The sequence below is a fragment of the Chaetura pelagica genome, unplaced genomic scaffold (genome assembly GCF_000747805.2).
Source record: "Chaetura pelagica isolate M959 unplaced genomic scaffold, ChaPel_1.0 scaffold650, whole genome shotgun sequence".
Lineage (NCBI taxonomy): Eukaryota > Metazoa > Chordata > Aves > Apodiformes > Apodidae > Chaetura > Chaetura pelagica.
In genome coordinates this window covers 677,577-702,486 of record NW_009951820.1, presented here as the reverse complement: position 1 = coordinate 702,486, position 24,910 = coordinate 677,577, and the positions used below count along the sequence as shown (strand labels likewise).

Below are 24,910 nucleotides of genomic sequence, written 5' to 3'. Positions count from 1 at the left end.
CTTTCCTCTTTTGTTCTTGCTGAAGCCAAAACAAAAGCAGAGAGCTGAAAGTGCTCTCTTCTTCCTCAAGAGCTTTTGAGCCTAGAAAAGACAGAAGCCAGCATGAACATGGAAATTGGGTAGAAGGATGTTTCTCCACTGGTTGTTCTACAACTGAAAATTACTTACTAACTTGCCTTTAGAACAGTAAATCTGTCCAAGAAAGAAAATCTAGACAGTGCTGTAGTAAGAGTGTGAAATCTCAAGTGCTGAAATCTCCATGAGCTAAAAAGAGAGACAACTATTTCTCCAATATGTACTCACAGCGAACAAACCTTTCCTCCCTTCAAAGCAAGAATAACATCACTGTTACCTCTCACATTTTTCCCAAGAGAACAAGACACACAAAAATAAAACCTTAAAGGCACTGATTTCCCACTGCTGAAGAATCTCAAGTCTCAGTGCTGTTGAAGAAGTGACATACCTGCACTTTCTTGCTCATTTGCCAAATTCTCTGTTGATTGAGACTCTGGGAGGACTGCCGTTTGCCTAGAGAGGGAAGGAAGTGAACATGAAGAAAAATATTTAAGAACCTACCTCATTTCCTCACCAGCCCACCACTTGTCTATCAAATCTGAGAACTAGACAGAGGCATAAGAACTTTTTTTCAGTCTGAATGTTCCAGTATCAGCTCAATGGAAACAAACAACATTGCAAATCCATATTGCAACTCACTGTGACCGCTCCTTCCAGACTCAAAACTCCCAAGACATTCTAAGTAGTAAAGTCAGACTTCTCACATTCTCTGTATGAATTTCCTTAAGCTCAAGAGGGCACGATCTGAGGGAAAGGTGTGGTTAATGCTTACCCTGCAGACTGGACACATTGCTTCTGTGAGGGTTGATCTATGCTTCCTGCATCCTGCGTATCTGCCTTCACAGGAGGAGTCCTGGAACAAGAGATTTAGGAACATTCAAAATACCTGCCAGTCCATATGTGCCATAACCAAGACTGGAAAGCAGCAATAGATTCACTGGGAGCTGTCACAAGTGATTCAGCAGAATTACAGTAGTAGTAACAAGTGCTCCCAAGATGAGGAACTAGATCACATTTCCAGCACCACATCACAATAAAGTCCTCATAACCCTGATCCCCATAGCCTTTAGTTTCTCATCCTTTCATTTCCATTGGTAGAAGTTGTACCAACTCCTTTACATATCTGCTTTCTGCTGGAAGCTGAGGTTTTTACCTTAGAAATTATCAAAAGGAAAATCTGCTGTACAAACTAAGTGCAAGACTATTTTTTACACAGTTACAAAGTCGCAAGGATGAGAAAAATCAAACACTCCTCTTACCCTGTAGCTGAGGCCTGGGGTACAGCAACGGCCCCTCTGTCAGGAACGTGTGCTTCAGAGGAACTGGTCCACAGGTGAGAAAGTTTATGCTTCTTTCCACTCCCTTTGTCTAATGATGGTTGAATGCGTTTGATTTTTGGCTTCACTTTTGTGGGGCCCAGCAAGGAGCTGCTGGCAGACTGCTGACCAGACGAGGGGGAGCCCCCTGGGGACGCCGAGCTGGCGTGCATCACTGACGAGGACGCCTTGTTTTGTTCCAGTCCGGTATTGTTGGGAGCATCAACCAGCTGTGGGAAGCTGGACAACTGGGTTGTTGCGGAAGCTGCACCAAGGTCCAGCTGGGAGGAAGTGAGCCCAGTTTTCCTGGCTAGGAGTTGTGTCATATGTTGAAGCTGGTAAGAGCCCTCTGGGTCAGCAGATGACGGAGCAACTGTCATGCCCATGGTCTGTGTTGAAGGCAGAACACAGACGCTCGATGCAGCTGTCATCGCTGCCGTTGATGGAGTTTGGGATGCTCCCAGTTGTGAAAACATCCCAGAGCTTGGTGGTAAGGTCATGTGCTGCTCCTGAACACCAAGGCTTTGCTGGCTAGCTTTGATCAGGAGGTTGCTTATTGATCCAAGGTCCCCTAATAATCCTGGGCTAGTTAACGTTACCGAACTTTGTCCCAGAACATGACTAGGAACTGATCCACCAGTAGTAGGGGCTGTGGTGGCCTGCATGGACACAACATTCAGCACTGAGGAACTCGATGCTAGGCCTGATACAGGCCCTGCTGGGAGGTGACCGGCGTCTGGCCCGATAACACTGGGAGACGTGCCAACTGCAGAAGTGGTCCCACCTTGTGGGAGCAAAGGCGTTTGCTCGAAATACATGACTCCAGGCTTGGACCTTTTGATAATATTTGGGACAGTTCTATGGGATGTTGAATTTGCAAGGGTTCCCAAATCCAGTGGGTGGTTGGAAATTTGGGAAGGTGCAAAATTAATTAAGGTCATGTTGGAGACCATATCTGGTGGAGCTATAGCAGAAGGGGTTCCAGAGGGAGCCAGCTTCTTATTCTTTCGTGACTGCAGACGAGATATGGGCCGCTTCTTGCCCAGGGCAGCTGGTGTGGACACAGTGGTACCAAGGTCTGTCCTCTGACTAGCTTCAGACACTAAGAGCTGAGGATCAGGGGGTGGCTGGACACCAATCAGGAGACCTGGTGAAGGACTGCTGATGTTTGGAGGGAAGCCGGTCTGAGTGGCTGTGAAGGGATGCATGTGCTGGTGATGAGACATGGGCAGCAGCCCCTTGCTTGTGGGAGGGAATAACGACTGAGACGAGGGCAAGCTCGGATTTAATCCTGTGGTCAGTGTGAGCCCACTCCCCATGGGCCCCAGCACAGAAGCGTTGGTCTCCATCACGCTCTGCGCAGAGCTCACGGACGGTGTTAGCTGGATCTTCTGAGTAACGCCGTTGGGAAGCGTTTGGAGGACGTACAGCGGCTGCATGTTCTGGTTGACTACCAGGAGTTTTTCTGCAGCTGGCTTGAGGTGGGGTGGCGTTGTCTGCACCGCAGCGTTGGAGATCTGCGAGGGGCCAGGACTGTCCGTGGAGTTTGGCACATACTTCTGGCTCTGGAGGGGAACGGTGGGTGACACCGGCACCTGGATACCTGGAGTCCCGCTGTTTCTGGTTAATTCCTGGTTGGTGCCATGCCCCTGCTCGACAGGGCCACAGGGCGGGCTGGCTATGTGCTCTGCATCTATGTGGCCCTGGATGAAGTGATCAGGAGTCATATGTCCTTCGGGGCTTGGATCTACTCCTGGGCTCAGGAGAGCTGAATCACCTTCCCCTGAGGCAGACTTTTCTGTGACAGTCACTCTCTTTTCCCCAGACTCTGAGGAAGGCAAGGCAAGCATCGACCGCTCTCCCGAGGAGGAGAGTGAAGACTCTGAGATGACAGCAAGCCTGTTGTGGTTTTGGCTGGGCACCGTAGGACTGCGAGTGGTCAGAACAGAGAGGTCAGAAGGAAGCTCCAGTGGCAACTCAAACTGTTCCTCTGCAGATATGGAGGAAGAGACGCTGCTGTCCACTGGCTCGGCAGTCGGCAGCTGTTGGGAGAACACCTCGAACAAACCCATGTCCTTGCCACGGTTGCTGTCAAGACCTAAACCCTCTCCAAGCGTCAGAAGCTCAGATGATGAGGACTCTGGACTTTCTCCTAATGCCTGCATGGATGGCGTGTTCTTTAGCACGAAGTCCATGATGTCCGAAGGGAGGATATTCCCACAGTCATCGCTGTTGTTATTGTCAGAGTCAGATTTCAGAAGTTCTGTGTTAAAAGTGTCCAGTAAGTTCTTGTCAGAAGGTGTGCTGGCATGAGCCCTGCGGCCCGTCTCCAGTGAGCTCAGCTGAGCTTCTAGTGAATCCTGACCTTGTGCTTTCACCCTGCTCACAGGATGGCAATTATCAATCTTTGGGTCAGTTTTGTGGACAGCAGAACTCTTGGTCACTTGTACTTTTTCTCCAGCTTCTTCGGTTCTGTCAAGCTTCAAGTTCTCTGTCCCATTTTCTTTACCACTCCTTTTAGACACTTGACTGACTTTTCTGGTTGTCGCTGTGACACTTGTATCACTTTCAGTTCCATCATCCACACCATCCAGCTGCGAGATCTTTGGAAGATCACACTGCTCCTCCTCCCTGAATAAGCTATGGGAGGCAAGCCTCTCCTCTGTGTTTGAGGAAACCACTGTCCTAGTGAAATTGTAATAGTATAAGTCATCTTCATCTGATGTGCTCAAGTCATCTGCGCCATCCACTTGTCCTTCTGCAGACCGCTTCCCTCGCTTCTTCCCAGTTGAGTTACTGTAGAAGGGAATGTCTTCTTCCCCATAAGACCTCACACCATACAAAGGAGTCAGTCCAAAGAACATATTGGATCTGGCCCGAGCACTTCTCCGTGGATACCTCCGCTTGTATGAGCCTTCTTCTTGAGCTTTAGTTCCATCCTGGAGCATCAAGCTGCTATCTTGGACAGGCAAGTTTTCATATGCATTATTTTGAGATTCCTGTGCTGGTGCTTCATTTGGACTCCCCTGAGCTGTGGAGTTATCTTCCGGGCTTCCAGAAGTCGAGGAGGGCTCCACCAGACCAGCCAGTTCTGCCCCTGCAGACTGAGGCTCAGTGTCACTTTCCTGCGGAGCATTTTTAGTCTGGTTTTCACTTTCCATCTTGAGAGGAGTCAGGGTGACTTTAACGGTGCGTTTCCGCGGTGCCTGCGATTCCTTTGGGGCCGCGTCTGCCAGCGCTGAAGAGCCTTTCAATGGCCCTTGCAAAGGTGGAGACTTCTCGCCAGCTTTTTCAGCCGGAATGTTATTACACAACCTCTGGCTCATTTGTTCAGTCGCCAAAGCCTGGTTACCAAATTCGGGTTTGAGGTTTCCTTCATCACTGCCTCCTGCCTGACTTGACTCTGTAAGAGATTTCAGGGAATGCTTCTCTTTAAAACTGTCTTTCATTAACTTTTTCCCCTTCTGACGCCTGTCTCGAGAGGCAGAAACAACCTGCTCACTTGCTGCAGGAGATCTGCTATTTACTCCAGCGGACTTGAAGGTCTTTGCATCCATCTCATCGACCACACTTGTTTTCTCTGGCTGTATGGGTTCCACATGCTGATCTCTGTCTTTCCTTGGGCCTCTCTGATGCAACGGTGGAAAGGATATTGCTTCTTTGGAAGAAAATGATCCTGAAGATTCTTGAAAGGTTCCTATTTTAATATTAATTTCTGTGCCAGACGAAATGGTTGCTTGAGTGGACATTTTGGAATTTCCTTCAGAAGCAAAACCATGAGCTGAGTAATCTGGATCCTTTGAGGTCAATGTTTTCACCTTCTCTCCCTTAGAAGGCACACCTTTGGCTACAAAATCTGAACTGCTTGAGTGTTTTCCTTCTGTAGACTGAGATGTATCCAGCTGATAAGTTTTACTTCCACTTGCAGCCGCTGTTTTCTGGGAGCCTGAACTGGCTGAGCAGCTTTGAACTGGAGCACTTGGAGTACCTGCATTCAGTGACCCCACAAAGTGGTCGGGGCTTTTGATACTTGGTTCCTGTTCGGAAGAGGATCCCATGCTGGAAACTGAAGATACACTGTGCCTGGAGTAAGCGTTCCCAGCTCGCGTAGGGGAAATCATCCGGAGTTTTGATTGCTGCTGTGACAAAGAGGAGGTGCTGTGTCTCCTAGAACCAATGCTCTTAAGTCCAGAGGATAGCAAAGGATCTCCCACTGTCACTATTTCATGGGTCACTGGGGTAGGACTTCCTGAGAAAACAAGGCAAGACAGACTGTCAAGTGATCCAAAACCTTCACAACTGACACATACCCAGTTCTCTCATATAACACAAGAAATGAAAAACCAGAAAAACATTTCAGCCAAAGAGCATGAACAGGATGAAATTTAAGATAGGTATTAAAAATCTAATCCCATCAACCAGTATTTGCCACGTAGAGTTGACAAGTTTGTATCTCAGGGTTCTGTATCTCAACCTCAGATGGGAATTTTCAACATCAGTCTGAAACAAAATGTGACTCATTCATACAGAAATAGAAGATGAACTACAATATCAGATTTTGATTCTCTCTGGAAAAATACCAGCTAAGATTAAGCCACTAACTTTTATTACAGCTCTTCTGTGGTACTATTATATTGCAAAAACGCTGCTTTCTTCATTTCACGGTTTTCTCTAGAAACACAAAACTAAACACCACATTCTACATGAAGCCAAAAACGACAGTACGAAACCAAAAATATTTCCAAAACAAAAATCAAAGTCAACAGCACTTGAAATACCTGCAGAGGGTAACGGCCTAGAGCCAGGAGACCTCTGTGTGGATGGATAACTTGGTGTCCTGATCCTGGGACCCTTCGAGACCACTGGATAGTAACAGGAACTGGAGGTTTGAGAATGCAGGGGACGATCTGGTGATGGTGGGTTTACAATTTCTGGTGTATTCTGGCTGTCTTTAGGTAGAGTTTCTGTTGTTACATAAAAAAGAAATAATGGTATAAGCCACCACCAAATCCTGAGAGCTATGATCTGATAAAGTACATACTGCTCTCAGGTTTCATGCAGGGAAAAACCAGAGTGTTTGTTAAATAAACACAAAATCAAAGATTATTGCTTCCTTTCCATCAGACAGTGTCTGGTTTCTTCTTCTAAGAACATTTTCAGATGTTTGAAGCAATACAAATATACTTGGCTTACACACTGAATTCCATTATATTTTAAATAAATTTTAAGAATCTAAGTTGACAATGATGACTATTGTAAATGTTTTCAGTATCTTTCACAGCCTCACCTGGTGGGAACTGAGAAGAACAGGGCTGACATTTTTATTTATTTATTTATTTTTAACTCACCTATGGATACAGAAAAAGCAGTTTAGAACTAGGTAAGAAGACAAATGTTACTGTTCCAATCAGTATTTAACAACCACCACAATACATACCAAGACTGACACCTGAAGTACAATCTGAAGTTTTAGATCACTAGAAAAATCTCAGATCTGTAAAGCAAAAAGCATTACCACAGCAGCTTTTGTTTGGCTCCAGTCTTCCCAGCTACCAGTACACTCAGGAGCTTAGCCCTGTTTTTCTAAATATTCAAGATTCTATAACATAATTTGGATGCCTGGAGTAGACTCCAGGCCAAATCGGTTTGAAGAGGCACAGGTCACCGCCATCACCTGGCTTTCTTGTGAGGATAAACTATGGCAAAAACATGTAGAGAATATACCCTTAGAAAGCTCCCAGAAGGTTACCTGTAAGAGGAACTGGGCTATGAGCAATTGTTCTGTTGTCATCATGCTCTACAGTGCTGTTAATGTCAGGTTCTATGACCGGAGGTCGGCACTCCATGATCTTGCAGGTATACACACAGCGCTTCCTGGCATCTGTTGTGCTCCAGTACACCCTGGAGCATCTGGAAGATAATTCAAACAGAAAACTATTTACTCAATAGTCGAGTAAACCTCAGCATTCCTATTTTACATTTTCCATTTCTCAAAACTGCACAGGACAAAGGCTTCCTGGGCCAGTGTGCTGAACACATAGCTTAATCACAAGATTCCTGAACAGTGTGTGAAAGCTATGGTCAATTTTTGCACCTGTCACTCCAGTGCTGGTTTGGCATCTAATATCCTAAAAGACATCTAACCACGAAACAATTTATACTCACTGATAGCCAATGGGAAATAACTTGTCTTCACAGTCTGAGAGGTCATTCAGAATTCCTAAGCAGTCTATGGTCATTGAACCTGAGCAGAGAGAGGAGCAAAGAAGTTCTGTGAACCAGAGTTCAGCACCAAAAGTGGATCAAGTGTTTGGAGACCAGATCTTACCAATCATCATGTGGATGTTCTCTGGTTCCAAGCCACTAAGAAATTTTCTTCTTAAACTGATCCCTTCAAAGTCCACAAAAACTCTCCTAAGAACCTCAAACCCATTCTCAGGAACCACCTAGAACCAGAATCCACAAAACTGCTCATTAATTTTAAAGGAAAAACCATGTGTATGCTATGCAGTCCATTTTACTCAATCCTCAGTTTGGTCTTTTGGTTTTTGAACTGCCACAAAGTTACCACCTGCCAAACTTCCCCACGCCAGTTGTATGGCTGACTTCTTTTTAGCAGCAAAGCAGTCTGGCCCTTGTTAGTGCAGAACATGTTCAATATTAACTTCTAAAGATGGCTCATAGTTACAGGAGACAAGACAGGGTGTGAAAGAAGACCTCACCTCTCCTTTGATCAAGTCACGATGTCTCTGGCAGTAAACTTTCTTGTCATCCAGAAAGACACAGTTCTTGGCTCTCGAGCACATAAAATGGTAGTTACTTGTACAGGAAGTGAGGCAGCAGCCCACTGTGGCACCCGACTTCTGGCAGAACTCGCATCTCTACAAAAGCAAAAAAAACCCCAGAAACAGTTAAAGCTTAATCCCTTCTACATCCAGACTACCACTACTGCTGTTCGTTGTTTTTTTGGGCATAGACAGAAGTTTAGCGTAATGCCTGACATCCTGCTTCACTATAACATTTCACTACTGTGACTCACATGCACAAGTGAGACATGGAGGAGGAGATGAGAGGAAGAAGGATCTCTCACACAGAACAACTTTTGCATTTGCAGACTGGTTCCTCCAGGCCTCAAACTTTCTTGCTTGTACTCCATATCCAAGTCACATATTTGCAAGCCTCACTGATTAATATGTCAACTATTTCTCCTGCACAAAGTACTCCCCACGTGGGTGGCTTACTACTGGCTAAGAGCAGCCCTATTCCACTGCTTCTGCTCTTTTAATAAATATTCAGAACCAAATTAAGCAATATTAAAACAAAATTTGGACAAACTACTTTCTAGTCATACTTCCAGTCTCATTCCATTCTTCAGGAAAGTAAGCAACGACCAATTCACAAGGCCATTCTGTTTTCTAGGACCGCTTGGGAGTCCAGGAAACATATATCACCATCATTCTTTTTGCAGTATTGAACAGAGTAGTTATGTACCAGCTAGATGTCAAGATACCTCCTCTCTACTCAGACATGAAAATGCTCCTTGATCAACAAGTCAGGTTCCTGTCTTGGTCCTGTATAGATCAGCGTAAAGTTCAACAAGTTATTTACTTATACCCACCAGCTGCTTTCCCCTGATCACAGCCATGTGCACGTTCTTCAGAGAACCATCATCATCTTCAAATACTTCTGCTGACCATAACGCACAGTTCACATGTGTCCATTCGTTCTGGCCAATATAGAGGAGACGCCCAGCATCCTAAAAAATGGAAGGACCATTCTCTTCAAATATTCCATGAAACAACAATGAGCAGAAAGCATGAAGCCTGTCCACAGCACCAAGTCTACAGTACTGCTCAAACAGCTCCTACTGAGACCGGCTGGTGCCAGGTACTCACATTTGCACTGTCATCACCATACTTCAGGCACAACGCGCACTGCCTGTTGTCTTCTACATCTGGAGGTGGGTTAAGTTCAGGACTATCTTCTCGGCTTCTGTCAGAGCCTTACAGTTAAAAGAGAGAACACTGTTCATTCTTGAAAGTCAGGGAGGCAAAAATTCATCTGGAGAGACTGTCAGTAAGCGAAAAGGGCAGAAAAGCCCAAGAGCTCCCCAGAGTTTTCAATGGCCAGCTTGCAGAGCAAGGCTCACATTGGCCTCTCCACAACCCTGGCTCTGGGGGAAGGGAGGCAACTGCAGTTGTATTTCTGGGCCCAAGCTGACCTCAGAAACATCTCGTATGTAATAGCCTCTGAATGACTTCTGGTCACAGAGGTCTCCAAAATTCTTCAGTTGCCTACAGAACTAGCACTGTCTGCTATTTAATACTAGAAGTTTTGAATGCAGCACTTTGGGTTTGGGACCAATAGTGCTGCAATCCATTTTCTTACCAGAGATAGGTGGTGTAGGAGGATGTAGAGGAGTTGGTGAATCTGGCTCTCCGGGCCCTTTGGGTTTTGGAGCTGGAATGATTTTCTTCATCAGAGGGGGCTGTTCAGTGCGGTTGTTCTCTTCACGCTCCTGCCACTGAGCATAGTTATGGTCAAGCGAAGGGGGAAGAACCGCATTGGGCAACATACCACTGCTGAAACACAACAAGGAGGCACTGTCAGGCCTGACTACACTAGAGCAGCTTCTGCCCTGACTGCCAGCACTACTGACATTCCACATACAATTACAACTCATTTCATTAATTACAGCCTACACATGCTCTCAACAAAGGCTATGATCAGTCACTTTCACTGTAAGATCAGCTGCTTCTTTTGAAGGTAATAGATGCAGAAGGGCCACACCAAGCAGCAGTGAGGAGAAGAAGGAGGGGGAAGGAAGGACCGACAAGCCCAGACACACTTATACCTAGTTCTACGTAATGTTTTTGGTTACTCCGATTTAGAACAAAGCAGCGAATACGAAAACTGGGAAGAGGGTTACTGTTTAACCTCTTTAAAAAGAAAAAAAAAACAAATAAAACAAACAACAAAGAAAACTGGAAAACAAAATCAGAAACCCCAACCCCACAAACAGGCTCCCTTGATACTTTTGCACTTGGACAGCTGGCAAACCACAGGGTGTCGCAGTCAGACACAGAACAATTACTTACTTGCTTGTTACTTTATTTGGCTCCCAAAATCTGGACTTTTTTACACTGAACCATGGAAAAACACGTTCCATTTGCTGAAGGAAAACAATACTCCATTAGAAATGTTATCCAACATACTCCGCATTCGAAGACATTCAGCCAAGATCTACGGTCAATGTGCGACTAGCATGATTTCATTAACATCAAGAACAATATATTATTTTACTCCTAGAAATAACCAAGCAATAGTAAGCATGATGGACCCTTTGGATTCCAACAGCAACAGGCAGTGGTACGATACCAAGCAGACTTCAAAATAACTCTAGTCCAGCTCACCCGAATAAAGAAGGACTTGACCATGCTATTGGCCTTCTTAACTTCTGGATGCCCTCCGTCGGAATTAATGGCTGCTTGAATTATCTTCACAATATCATCACTAAACTCCAACTATAAGAAAGCCACAAAACTTCACATTAACAGGATTGTACAGCTACACCATCTGTTACTTTAAGGAACTGAGTGAGCATCCAGATGACTTGTAAAACCCAGTCAGTCAGCGGTAGCATTGTGTATAAATGACCCCTAAACACATCACAGATGAATTACCGGTTTCCAGATAACTGACTATCATCAGTGTTGTGTGGCTAGGCCTTCAGCCAGCATCTGCACACGAAGGGTGCCCTATCCCGTTTGCACAAGCATCAATGTCTGATCCATGGGGGTTCAACCAGGCACCTACTGGCTCAAGAGAGCTGTACAACAGCGCACGCCACGTGTCTTTGGGCCAACACTAACACAAGCACCAGCCAGAATTATTTTTAGCAGCATGTTAACCAGTTTCCTTGTTCATAAAGAAAAGGCTTAAGTGTGCTCGGTTATAAGCACTGTGGGCCATAAGGCAATTGACAGGATCCATAACGCAACACTAGAACTTTGACATACCACCGAAATGTAACCTCCTTGATCCATTTTTCTTTTCACTCCTTCCAGATCCAGAGGTTGCTGCTCTTCCTGCTTACTGACTTCTGTGAGGACAGGTGGATCAGGACCTTCAGGAGAGCTTCTGGATGGGATACTCTCTTCTGTCTCAGGATTTAAATCAGGGGGTTTTGCTGCCTGTTAACACCAGCAAACAGAGGGACACTTGTTGTTGAAGTGTGGCTGCTACTCATGACATGCTCCCATGCACATTTATCAGCACAGAGATTCCCACTACTGTGACAGAAAGAAGACTCAAGTTCTGCATTCCTGTCCAAAATGGAGGGACAAAAATAATAAGATCCTAACCAGCCCTCTCCTGCTGACCTGCAAGGCACACAGAAGAGCAGAATGATCAGCTGAAAGGATCAAACTAATTTTCAGCGTTGTATTTCTGAACATATCTATGTCAAGACTAAGATCCTGTTCTTGTGTCAAAAAGGCATCTTCACCATCACAGAGTTAGATCCTCCCACTCCTTGAAGAACTTTACCCTGTTTTTTTCTTAGCCTCACTAATCGTATCATAGTTACCCACGTCTTTGTTTCCATAGGAATGAACAAAAGGAAGAAAACAAAAATCCCAGTTCATGTTGTTCTAAGTGCAATAGAGACACTTTTGCAGTACGATGCACAGCAATGCCAGAATTCATCTGCATGCCAGGCAGCTCCTCAAGCCAGCATGTATTAACGGGACATGAGGCTCCAGCTCCCCTGCCGATACCGCAGCAAGTGGCTGGTAGTTCTGGAGTTCAACAAGGCCGTTAAAACCTGCTTCAAGGACACCTGCAGCTCCTTTTCCAGTGCCAGACGCCACTCTGCAGGATGCTGCTCTGTGCAGTTAATGCAGGTGTACGCCACACTCTCAGGCAAGTTAGAGAGTATCTCATACATTTCATCTGGAGACAAAAAAATAAAATAACGATCCGAGCTACTCCACTTTCTAATTGAAAAACTTTTCATGAAACAAAAGTATCTTGTGCAACTGAGCACTAACACATTTGAGACAAGTCCTAAGCTTTCAGGATGACACTGACACTAGCACTAGTTTACCTGCAGCCATTCTACAGGTACTCTTCAGGAAGGTCACAACTGGTTAGGGTGTTAACACAACACAAAAGTAGAAAGGTCCAAAACTGGACCTGCTTTGGTCTGTTTGCTTCCCTGCATTCTTAAGTACTGAGGAGACAGATTCCCCTTACCAGAGAGGTTTTCACATTTGGAGTGGACCCAGCGGTCGCATTTCCCACACTGCATCATCTTGCTTTCATAGTCGTCATCATCATAGCACTTGTCACAGAGAGGACAAAAATTTCCTGCAAACAAGATGTGATTTTTACCAGACGTCCAGCTGCCACACACCCCTTTCAAGGCTAGGTGGTCACTTACTGGTGTGCTAAGAAAGCAGCTCTCTGCAACCCCCACCGATATGCTGAAAACAGCTACATCCACTTTTACAACCCTGCAAACAACAGCCACAAAACTAACCTGCTTTATTCTCAACTTCTGCTTGAGACCCTGGGCCAACAGATGTGTAATAATTGCTTTGTCTGTTGTAGTTTAAATTCTGGAATCCTCAAACTCCAGCAGTAAAAGAGTGGTGGCTTTTCTTAGCCACTGTAAAAGCTAAGCACTGGCTTTCCCACAGAAGCTGCTACACATGCTTCCTTGCTTGGCCCAAGAGCCGCCTGTCTCAGTGAGGAGCTCCCCTGCCCTGCAGACCCTCTGGTCATGCTACACTGATGCCATCTAATTAAAAATCCAGCACTCAAGGAGGCTCCTGCTGTAAAGAATCACAACTTTATGTACCTTTAGCAAAGAGTTTGGCACAATCATGACACAGTGAGAAGTCATGAGACCACTGTGCATCCCACCCTTTGCCTGGCGTTGTTGATCCACAGCTCTTGCAGCGAACACATTTGGTACATATCTGGAAAAGGAATGTGTTTGGCAAGAGTTATTTGGTTTTATCCAGTGGCTTCTGTGCTCTAGTCCTAATGATACATTTCATTGTCTTTATTATTTAATAAGTGCAGAATAAGGAGTTTCAAGTACCAGAACTTTCATTAAAAACCACAACTTTCTCTCCCTTTATGGTAAGATGGTGATGATGTAGCAAGAAAAAAAACTTCATCACAGTATAGTTGTTCTGCCCTTCATACTTGCATTGAAGAACATATTACCTTTCCCTTCACATAAAACAGTATACACGCAGCTGTGGCATTTCTTTTAACATAAAATATAAAGCCTTATTTTAAGTTTTCCAATTTGGGAGGATACTGTAGTAGAAAACACTAAAACTATCTAGTACAAAATACACTATAGGCAAAGTTTTTGAACTTGTTCAGAATAAAAACTCAAAAGACAGTGAATTAACCCAAATTGACTCTCAATACCAACATGAACTGGCAAGTTTAACCAAGTAAATGCTTCCCTTCTAAAGAGCCTCTTCCATGTTCAAGGACTACAATCAGAAGAATTACTACAACAAAAAAAGGGGCAAGCCCTTTAAAAATCCTTCTTGTTCAGAACCTTCTCAACAACCCATTTCAGCATCTACTTCCAAACATACCTTCCAACAACAGGCACCTGGCCTTTAAAAGGCCAAGTGACTGCATCAGAGCAAGCAATCTGCAGAGTGATCTGGCCTTCAGCGTCACAAGCAGTCAACAACTGAATTACCGAAACAAGAAAGCAATATCCCTCACCCAAACTTTCTTTTTCTTGGTGGGTTTTGTTGGGTAGTTTGGGCCCAGGCACTCAGGGTGATAGCTGTTTCGGCACTTGTTACACTCCAGCAACTGCTACAAGAATAAGGGAAAAAAGGGTTGGAACAGAGACCCTCGAAAGGATGCAAAACCCTGGACACTTTCAGTTTGTTGGATCCCGACTTGGGGGAACAAGGAGAAGCTGCAGTGAGGGGACTCAGGACACCCCAGTGTGCAGCAGAGCTCGCACAGATCCCATGCTTCCCTGCTCCCCAGCAGCCAAGTTCCAGAGCGAGTAGAGCCCCAGGAGTAGCACAGAGTGCCTGCTAGGTCTCCCGGCGTTTTGGGGGTACCTTGGTGGCCTGGTGCTGTCTCCCACACACGTGGCAGAACTTGCAGCGACGGCAGCACCAGTTTTCCAGCTGGTCCTCCAGCGGCCGCTCGCTCTCCTCTAAGCAGAACTTGTGGAAAGGCTCACAACAGACCTGACAATACACAAACTGCAAGGGGGGAGAGGGAGGTTTTAGCAAGTCAGAATCTGCTCTTAAGTCCCAAACCAGCCCCCTCATGCTCCTAACTACTTTGAATTCTGCTTTACAACTGACTGGATATCTACAAGGATATCTACTGGCACACGTTAGGAGAGTAACTGCATGTACTTCAGAGAATGAAAGTACAAGCTGGTCTACCCAGACCAGGTGCATAGCAGCCAAGGGGAGCCTGGCACCTGGTATCTAAGTGTTCTGAGTACCAGCCAAAGCCTACAGGGCTCTTCAGGATCTCCCTCCCTCACTGTAACATGAGCTAATGGCACCAGAAGAAACACTTAGTGCAGAAGGAAGGGACATGCAGAGCAAAGAGAGATGTCTCTCCCTCTGTTCAGCTTAGGTGGCCCATGTGAAAGCTCCTGTAATTTCTAGGAATCCCCTACCCCTACTAGAAAAAGAACCATCCTCAAGGCACAAACACCAAACCATTTGTCCCCTTGAGCAACCTGACTGAGAAGAGGATGGCTCCATGTCCCACTGGGCCTTCCTGGTCCTCAAGTGCACTGATGCCCATGCAGAACTGAACCCCCTTTTCCCCAAGTATCATTCCTAGGGTGCTAGCATCACCTTCCCAGGACAGCGGGTCTGAAGGTGCTGAGAAGGCACCTATCTACACCTGGAAACACATTTAACACATCTTAAATCCAAATCCAGCAGCACCAGACTCCTTCCAGTCACGTTCTTATGGTTTTCAGCTCTCGGCAGATACAGACATACCTGGGAAAGTCAGTGCTGCCCAGAGCCTTCTAAGGTTATGGGGCAGCCTTTCTAATTGCAAGTTAAAAGAAAGCAAAGCCCCTGCTTTACATCAGGCATGGGGCTCCAAATTAAGAGGAGAGGCAGGTGCTATCACATACACTATTCTTTAAATCTAACACCGTTCACCATAACACTGCAGAGGTTTCCAAACCAATCTGAAACACCTTGCGTTTTAGTATCCTGAGACAAATTTCAGCAAGGACAGATTTACAGCTATTACAGTAATTTCTTCTGGATTAAGGTAATGGTATTTTAAATTTATTTTTGTAACAACATGGTGCTGTAACTAAGTCATCAACAGCAGAACACGATGCTTTACCTCCACATGTCCACTGCTGGCACAGAGAAAACAGACCACCCTGGGAGTAATAGGTACCGAGGTGACGATGCCTAACCCACCCATCTCCCAAACATTCTCCACTTCACAGTCCTCCTGAAAGTACAAAAGGATACATCACCATGCAGAACAAGGCAATACAACATCAGCATAAAGTGCTCACATTGACTGCTGCTTTATACGTCCCGTGCCTGTGATTAAGGGTTCTCAAACTGACACCACTCCACCCTCTACCTCGGTCTACGTTACATCTCTATAGGAATAGTCACACCTCGGCGTTGTTCTTGCGAAGAGAGCTCAACAGTACCCTAGCCTTCCCGCTATGGAAAGCAAGCCTAAGGAACAAGACAAAGTTCTTCACAATTGAACAATTATAACTAAAAGTGTAATTTCAGAAGAATTATGCTTTATTAAAACTCTGTAGTTGTATAAAACACTTACGAGATCTCACTATAATCTCCAGTATCAACACTAATAGATGGACTGAAAAATTATTAGGAAAATATTAATTTTTATTATTTCAACACTGTTTTTCAAAAAAGTACATGATTTATCAGTTTAAAACCCCAGATATACCCAGAATGTTGTGAATTACAAGTTACTAACATTTTCCCCAAATCTTGTTGGCTCAAGTTGTGGTAAGGATTTATAGTTCCATCTTAATGGAATAATTCTTCATAAACCTCAAATTCTTGCTCATCCTCACACATTGACAGTTAAGGTTTTAAAGCTTTAAGTGTCTCTTCATCCAGTACTCTAATTATAAGAAAAAAAAAAAAAGGCATAACAAGCTTCTAAAAATCAACCGAGTGACTTGTCATGAAGGCTCCTATTTGCAGTTTTCTGAATGGTACCAGACACACATACTTAGAAGTCACTGTCAGCGCTCTTGAGGGACTCTCGTTCCAGTGTTTAGAGCCAGGTAACATTTAAAACTTAAAACATTTTGTCCTCTACCTTGAAATCCACTCGGATTCTGTGGACTCCATCTGTAGGTGGCTTTTGCTTGGAACTGCTTCCGTTAGTCAGAGTGCTGAGCAAATTCAGCGTGCTGCTCTCTGGTTTGCTTATAGGAGGGGGCTTTTCCTAGTCAAGTAAAGGAGCCTGCATTAATCCCAACCCCAAATGTTAAAACTTAACCAGTAATTATATTAAATGTCATCATCAATCATTTGCAGACAACCCCCCCAAACCATTACAGAATTAACAAGTTTGCAAAAGTTGCAAGAAGGTAACCATCTTGCAAGCAACTTTTTCAGAGCTTTCCACACACAACTGCTTTTCTAATTCAGTTTGCTGCCTTCTCCTCTGACACTGTGTTATTCTCTCTCACCAGAGTGCTGGATTGTGTTTTTCTGCAATGGGGCAACTCTGGGTGCAATTAGTCCCTACACACTTCTCTCCCAGATTTAATTAAGACAATTTTGTTGTTGTTGTTTGGGGTTTTTTTTCATAATGGAGCTGTTTCTAAGATGAAGGTATTTTCCTTTTTCATGGAAAATCCAGCCTCCACCCCATAATAGTCAGGTTTAGAGAATAAGCTGACATCTGAACTGAATCTCAGGCATACACCAGGTACCTTGGTATCCACATACTGACACATGGAAAAACCTAACAACATCCTTAAGTACAAAATAAAAACAAACACAAAAAAAACACACATTAAAAAAATTTGCAAAAGGGTTAACTAATACAGTTCTACTTTCTAGACAGACAGAAGTTTCAGGTTCTTGACATTGACTGACTGTGTACAAAAAACAGTATTCACCTTTTCTTTTGGTTTCTGTTTCACAGGGAAAGTTGGACGGGGAGCAATTTTTTTCTGTTTGCTTTGTTCTGTGCCTAGGAAGGGGGGAAAAATTATGAGTATTTCAAGTAACTAACAGCCACCTGTAGAGAAGAAAAGGGAAAAAAATCAGCTGGGCAAAGTGTGATGAATTTTAGACCAGAATTTTTCCACCCTCTTCTGTGATGGCACCTCACCAACAGTCTCCTCACGGCCTGATCAGGAGAACTTGCCCTGCTAAAATTCCGGAGCAGAGCCACAGAAGTCCTGAAGCTGCCTTGCTGGTCACTGTTCGTGCTGTTCTGTACTACATGCAACAGCAGGCTATGTTTTGGTAGTAAAAGGATTTTTTTTCTTTCATGTGAACAGCCAACAGACTTAACAGTATTGAAAACATATTTCAAGACTGCCAAGACTACAAGACTAAACACCACAACAGGGACAGCCATCCTTCTCCCCGCCCCAACATACACTGTATGTTGTTCAATAAAAAGGAAGCCAGTTCTAAGAAAAAAATTCAAAATAATCTGTTCTAATTTCACCAGATCCTAAAGCATTGATCAGTTTTAAAATCCAACAGCTTTCAGCGGTATTGTTACTTAACATCACTCAAACAGATTGAGGATAAACAGTCCCATTTACCTATTTCTGGCTGGGGAGTCTGCTTTTTCTTAGGCTCAGAAGTGCTAAGTTTAGGTGCTTCTTTTTTCAAAGGTCCTGAGCTCAGTGGCTGAGAAGGAGGGAGCTGCACTGGCTGGGATGCCTGCTTGCCAGTCTTTCTGGTACTAGATGCAGGGACCTGTTTGGGCTCTGAGACTGGAATGGAGGAATTCCCATCCTCGTGCTTTTCCTCAACGGGCTTACGGGCAGCAGGCTCACTGCTCTTTTTCACAGCATTGTCTTCTCTCGATACGACAGTCTGAGGAGCTTGTTTCTGTCCAGAGTCCAACTGGTTCTTTCCAGAATGGCTTTCTTTCTTTTCATTTGTCTTCGACTTCTTCTCTTTCTTTTTTGCAGCTAGAAAGAAGAGGCATCAATAAAGCACCACAGATAAAATGGTGGGACTTCAAATTATTTGCTGCTTTTTAAAAAACAAACACTTTCTTGTCAGGATTTTGTCATTCTGTTGTACAAAAGAAAAAACAGTACTCAAAAAAATAAAGCATTTTGTTGGCACTTGGCTTATGTTGCAATCTGTGTCCTAATATCTTGGGCCTCTGTTCTGACAGAGAAGTAAGCAAAACGCTTCTTTAGTAAAGCAGACTCAGAGCTTAAACGCACACAGGAGAATGCAAGTTCAGGGACCTGTCAGCAGCCGCTGCCAGACAAACCCCAAGGAGACTCATCGGGTTCCGTGTTACCCAGGAGTAGTAAAACCTCTGAAAAACGCTTCATCTGAAGGGCAGAGGGGAGACTGAGCAGCTGGCAGCAGCAGCTCCCTGCAGAAGGAAGGAAAAACTACAAGTCCAGTGCTGAAGGAACAGCCACAGCTGGGCAGTACAGATGCTGCCTGGACTCATAGCTTTCCTGCAGTCGTCACCTGCCATCAGGCAGACTCCCTGGGAACACTCGGTTGCAGACTAACCTTTGACCAGCTCAGTGCAGCCACAAGAGCAAAATTTAGGAGATGAACATTTCTCTCTCTTATGCTATAGTCAAGCCAAGTCTTTTAGCCTACCTTTAGCTTGCTTCTGGAGATACGCTTTTGAAGGCATCCACTGTAGATTCTGACATTTCCTCATTCTACAAAGAAAGAACATGTTGTGAAATAAGAGCACAAATGCAGACATGAAGATGGTAGTTTGTAAATATTAAACATGGAAAACTGAAAAAAAAACCATTATCAAAACACCTACTACCTTTTCCCAAGCAATCTTCTGTGCCCTCTCACTCCCTCTTCAGAGATATCTAAACCAAACTTATTTTCCTCTGTATTTTCCTTTTGTTTTTCCACACTCTCAACACAATTTTGAGGCTAATAAAAATATTCTTAGGTAACAACACTGCTCCACCTGTAAATCCACCATTAATTCCATTTATTAGATTTGAGAAGTATCAGAATACTTCCAAGAGCTCTAAGAAATCACACAAAACTATCTCAACTGTACGTTTTGCATGATCCAACCTGAGACCATTTCAGGCAAAACCAGTTACTCTTGGAGTGGGATTGGAATAGGTGACCAAGCCTTTCCTGAAGCCTTCTTCTGTTTAGCATATCGTGTCTTCTATAAGCTGAGCCTTTATTCTTGTAGCGCAGCTCGTGGTTTGGAAACCTAACGCAAGGCCTGGGCAAAGCTGCTGAAAGTGAGACTACTTACAGCCTGTAGGCTGCAGAGTCTTGTCACACAGATGAGCCCTGCACAGCAATTCTCACATTCTACGCTTTATAAATAGCTTTCATACCACAACAATATTTACTGGTGTCACTTCAGCAGCTGTCTTTTCAGGCAGATTATCTAGTCTGGTAAAATCAATTTAATGCAGCAATTTAAAAAAGCAAAAGTTTTAGGCTAAGTGACATGCATAAAAAATGACACAAAAAATCAGGTAAGAGTGGCATTTCTTAATGACATCCATCTTGGTTATATGAAGTGTATGTACAGCAGCTAAACATGAACTTGAAAACACAAGCTCTTAAAAAATGCAATTTGGTAGAGTAAGAGATAAATATTTACGCACACATTGCCTTCCTTGCACAAATCCCTGCTGCCTAATGAAAGCCACTGGTCTTACACCAAACCCTTTGCAATGTTATTTTGTCAAACTGGGGAAAATAAACCAGAAGTGAACTTCAGAAAATGAGCTGGTAACAAGCACACCTTGAATCAGGATCTTGACTCTTAAACTGTTTACAGTCCCCTGTGGTGATCCAGCCTCGGGCGAGCCAAATTAACTGAAAACCTGTGCTACAGGGTCAATCTCCTGCTCCCTGTCCCAGAGCGTGGGTGTGCTTATCCCACTCAGCACAGGGATTAGCTGAACAGTTTCTCAGACAGATACTTACTTGCAGCACTGCTTCTTGATATTGCGTCCACCAAACTTGGGTTTGTCGAGGCAGTTGGTACAGACACCACAGTCCTCTGGAACCTGACAGCCTGAGCACTGCCCACAGCGCCGTGAGCGCCGGCCCTTCTTCACTGGAGGTTCTTGCTGTGCCTTGTTTCTGGTCACTGGCTTAATTGGCTTGATAGGTGGAGCGAGAGGTTCAGCCTCTTCTGAGCCAGCTATTGATGACTTATCTATAAAAAAAAATGTCTAACATGAATTCACTGATGTCAAAGAATGTTTCGGGGGCATCTGATCTGCTAATGAAATTGATTCCATTAAGTGTAAATTCATTCGCAGAGCAACACAAGGAGTGCAAGTGAGTGCACGTTTATACACATCTACACATACATATGTAGATGTACACACACCCCTCAGCAGACCAGAATTTTCAGGCAGAACACACTTTTAACAATGACCACTGGTTAAAAGGATTAGCCCTGTTTGAGTGGCATTGTGACAGAGAGCCTGGAGCCTTTTAAGGTTACTTTCCCTTGTTAATCACCTGAAGTCCACATTTTAAGCGGCCAATAAAAGCTGACTTTGTATGGATCCACGGAGGAAAACCAAGAACCAGAACTCACCATCATTCCCCATGGAAGACAGTATCTTCTCCCGTTCTTCCCACGGTAAGGCACTCAGAGTGGGCATGTCATCAGGAAACACGGCTCGCTTCCGGCCCAGAGCAACAGCTGCTCTCCTGCAAACATGTTTTATCCGTGGTCCTCGGACTGACGTTTCTGATGAATCACTCTCTTGCCCCTAGTTTTCAGAACAGGAAAACAGACAGTATTCCTAAGAAAGATCCCAAAATGAGGCTGAGACACATGTAATGGAAACTTTCTAAATAACCTGAAAAGAGTTAAATTATGTCTTAGGTCACACTTTGTAAGAAACAGGGTAAAAATAAAGACTAGGCCTTCTAAGCTTCGGTTATCTAAGAGAGGATAAACTCCAAAGAACAAGAAGGTGTACCAATTTGGAATGACAAGGGAACTTTCCATCTGCTACTGGGAAGTGAACTCACTCATTAAGCCGTGTCATCAAGGCATCAGTGTGGTATCAAGAGTCAACTGAAACTATATGGACCTTCAGTGCTAACTGACCCAGAATCCAGTTGTTTGACAGCTTTGCAGCTGCTGGCCTGCAAGGTGCGGGGCGTGTTTGCGGAGGTCGCACACAAAATGAAGCACGTCAGTGCAACTTCCCGTGTTTTCAACATAGGATTCTCAAATATTTCTGACTGAAATAGGTACTTGTGAGGGCCTGGGTTTTGTCTAGAACCAGACCAGATATTCAGAAGCATGCACTTTACTTCAGAGACAAAAAGTTTGAGAGCTTTCTATTTAAAATATGAGCTAGTGATTTTCAACACTATGCCATTAAGGAAAGTAACAGTTTAAATAAAAATTATATATTTCACCTACCTTTCTGGTAGGTAAAAAGGAGTGCAGAAGAGGGTGGGTTTGGGGTGGGGAGCAGGGAAGGGGAGAGGAGGAAGAGACAGAAGCAGTTCCCCCATCAGATACAAAATCCCAATGGATTTTACTCCTGCCTGTGACAGATGATCACCATGTAAAGTTGAGAGAGAGACCAAGACCAATTTTATCTGCAGAAGCTTTACGCTCAGGAAGGGCCTACAAGAAACGTCGCGCTCAAGAAAGAGTACTGCTGTTGGCTGGAACTGTGCTTTTAGTGAGTACTACTACTCTAGATGATCACTTAGATTTATTCAGAGAAACCTACCAAGCAGCTATGCCACAGCAATCTCTAGAAACGCAGGCAGCTCCCCCCTGAGCTGGTGACACAGCCGCTGCCTCTCCCCCTCATCTTCTGCCCAGGGCTTCTCGTTTTCGGATTGTTTGCCATCTGTTGCACTAACAGCTGCTGCACTCGGCACGTTAATTCCTCATGCTCAGGATACAAAAGCTGCTTGAGCCTTTCAGCGCGAGTTCAAAATGAGACACACACTAGCAAAATAAAAAAAACCTTGGAAAAAAGGATTACCTGTGCTTTTGGCTGATCTGCTTGTTTGAGGGACTTGCTCTTCTCGATCTTATACAGCTGGGCTTTTGCTTTTTTCAACAGACTGGCCACCCTCTTGTCAGTCATTGGCAGTTTGTCTGCTTGAGCCAACATAGAGCTGATGGAGGAAGCGGAATGTTTTACAGTGCTTGACGAAGCAGCAGAAAGATGCAGGGCTTTTTCCTTCTCCACAGGTGGCACAGTGGGGCTGAGGTCCAGGTCGGATTTGTCTAACCCCCCTCTACCTTTCTTGGATGTTTTGGTCTTGATGGTTGCTGTGTCTACCAGAGCAGCAGTGGAAACATCTGCGGCTGGATCTATTGCAGCAGATTTCTTCCGCCCAGCGGTTTTTTTGGCGGATGATGATGCTGCAACATCTTCGCTGACAACTTTATCTTTGGGCATTTTACCTACAGGAAACAAAGCAGAGCTACTCTGAATTTCTGACCCTTTTCTCCTTTTCTCCTTCCTTGACTCCCGTTTGTTCTCCTTTTCTCTCTCTCTGTCTTTCTCTCTGCTCTTGTCCTTCTCCAGGCTTTTGTCAGCATCTTTATCTTTGGAGAGCTCCTCTGCTGCCCTGTCCTTGTTTCTGCCTCTCTCTGTCTGAGAACTTGGTGTGAACCAGGGGAAGAGAGGAGTAGGGCTACCAGATGAGAAAGGCTCTGCCGGAGTGCTGGTCTGCTTCTTCGGTCTCTGGCTTCTCTCTGCCGATTCCCCAGACTGTGTTAAGGAATGGGAAGGAAAAGTAAAAGTTGAATTTAAGGCACTAGTGGCAAGAGAACTAACAGAAATGCTAGTTAATGAGGAAGAGACAGAAGACTGTGGGGTCAGAGTTGCCAGGTCAGAGGTACTAAGTCTCCCGCTTCTCGTCCTCATGGAGTGTGAAGGAGATCTGGGCTCCGATCGGATGGGGCTGAACACCCTCCTCTTCCGCTTCCGAGAAGAGACACCCGCTGCAGAGGTCCCAGTAGTGGTTCGACCAACAGACGAGGGCAGAGTTACAGATTCGAAGATCCTGGAGTGGGCCTCGCTCGGCGTGAATCTGGGTGCTCTCAGCAGAGGACTTCTCTTGTGCATGTCGAACCTGGTTCCAGAGTGCAGAGAAAACAGGCGTGCTGGAGCTGTGGCACCGGGTGTGGAAAAGCCGGATGTGAAGCCAACGTCCTCTGGTGTCAGCGGTGGAGGTCTGAAGTTATCAAATATCGGTTTGCGAATAAGACCCTCTTTGGCATATTTTGCTGATGAGAAGTACTGTGGTTCTGACCTGGAATGCTTCAGGGAGGTCCACCTAAACGTCGGCTCTCGCAGAATTGACTTCCGTTTCTCCTGCATCGGTGCTGCGGAGGCGGGAAGAAAGGGTGAGGCTAACGGTATAGTCGGAGGCATAAGCCAAGGGGTATGGTCTGAGATGCTGGAAGTAGGCTGCAGGGGTGGGGGGGGAGTGAGCAAAGGGGGAGGAGGAGAGGAGGACGATTGCTGCTGCGGCACACTTGGTAAGGCTGACAGCTTTTTAGCAGTCCTCTGGCCAAAACTTCCTTCCGTTATCGAAAACCTTCTGTTTCTTCTATCACCGTTATCGTTTTCAGGGGACTGAGAAACAGGCAGCGGTGCGTGAACTTCGGGAGTATTGCTTCGCTCCTCAGACAGTGTCTGCATCTCCTCAGAAGCCTGGGAGTCTGTAGATGTATCCACGCTGGGGCTACTGGACCGCGAGGAGTCTGAAGACATCTGAGACGAATGCTGAGAAGCAGCGCTGGACTTTTCACTGGAGCCACAAGACGTAGCACTGAACCTGCTGTTTGGTGTGGATTCTAGTCTGGATATTTTAATGGGTGGATCGTAGTCTTCATCTTCAATGAACCGTTTGGGTGTTTTAATAATCCGTGAAGAGATAGCGCTCACAACTGGCATGATGAACTGTCGGATATTTTTGAGCTGTGTTCTCCCCTTCCTGCCCTGCAGTTTGGCTGCTTCTTTCTCAATCTTTTTTTGCGCCCCCTTTTTAGCCCTTTGCAAAAGCTGCTTCGCAATTGCGGCATCTGTCCTTTTGGTGGAAGGTATAATCCTAACGGGCTTAATCCTGCGTGGACTCTGTCTGACAGCAGTCTTTTCTTCTTTTGTAGGAGGTGGGGTGCCATCCTTTTCTTTGCGTATCCTTTGAGGTTTCTCCAGTTGCGAGCTTATGACTAGGGTCGAGGAAGTCTTTAAACGTTCAGAGGATGGCGGCCTACCTCTCCTGCGCACAATCTGAACGCTC

General features: G+C 45.0%; 1 protein-coding gene across 1 annotated transcript in view; it reads right to left on the bottom strand.

Annotated features, from left to right (window-relative positions):
• KMT2A (lysine (K)-specific methyltransferase 2A) overlaps positions 1–24,910 on the bottom strand; it is a 30,171-nt gene that overhangs the window by 3,555 nt on the left and 1,706 nt on the right. The window contains exons 3-30 of the mRNA XM_010008789.1: positions 22,636–24,910; positions 21,213–21,390; positions 20,588–20,822; positions 19,262–19,326; positions 18,226–18,600; positions 17,566–17,639; positions 16,755–16,883; positions 15,780–15,893; positions 14,507–14,653; positions 14,154–14,249; positions 13,255–13,375; positions 12,648–12,761; positions 12,156–12,344; positions 11,411–11,580; positions 10,805–10,915; positions 10,490–10,563; positions 9,780–9,973; positions 9,287–9,393; positions 9,010–9,147; positions 8,114–8,272; positions 7,720–7,837; positions 7,557–7,635; positions 7,141–7,301; positions 6,170–6,355; positions 1,335–5,640; positions 848–928; positions 464–528; positions 2–81 (exon numbers count right to left, since the gene is read on the bottom strand). Coding sequence (XP_010007091.1) covers positions 2–81; positions 464–528; positions 848–928; positions 1,335–5,640; positions 6,170–6,355; positions 7,141–7,301; positions 7,557–7,635; positions 7,720–7,837; positions 8,114–8,272; positions 9,010–9,147; positions 9,287–9,393; positions 9,780–9,973; positions 10,490–10,563; positions 10,805–10,915; positions 11,411–11,580; positions 12,156–12,344; positions 12,648–12,761; positions 13,255–13,375; positions 14,154–14,249; positions 14,507–14,653; positions 15,780–15,893; positions 16,755–16,883; positions 17,566–17,639; positions 18,226–18,600; positions 19,262–19,326; positions 20,588–20,822; positions 21,213–21,390; positions 22,636–24,910 — 10,141 coding nt within the window. The remainder of the gene's footprint in view (position 1; positions 82–463; positions 529–847; positions 929–1,334; positions 5,641–6,169; positions 6,356–7,140; positions 7,302–7,556; positions 7,636–7,719; positions 7,838–8,113; positions 8,273–9,009; positions 9,148–9,286; positions 9,394–9,779; positions 9,974–10,489; positions 10,564–10,804; positions 10,916–11,410; positions 11,581–12,155; positions 12,345–12,647; positions 12,762–13,254; positions 13,376–14,153; positions 14,250–14,506; positions 14,654–15,779; positions 15,894–16,754; positions 16,884–17,565; positions 17,640–18,225; positions 18,601–19,261; positions 19,327–20,587; positions 20,823–21,212; positions 21,391–22,635) is intronic.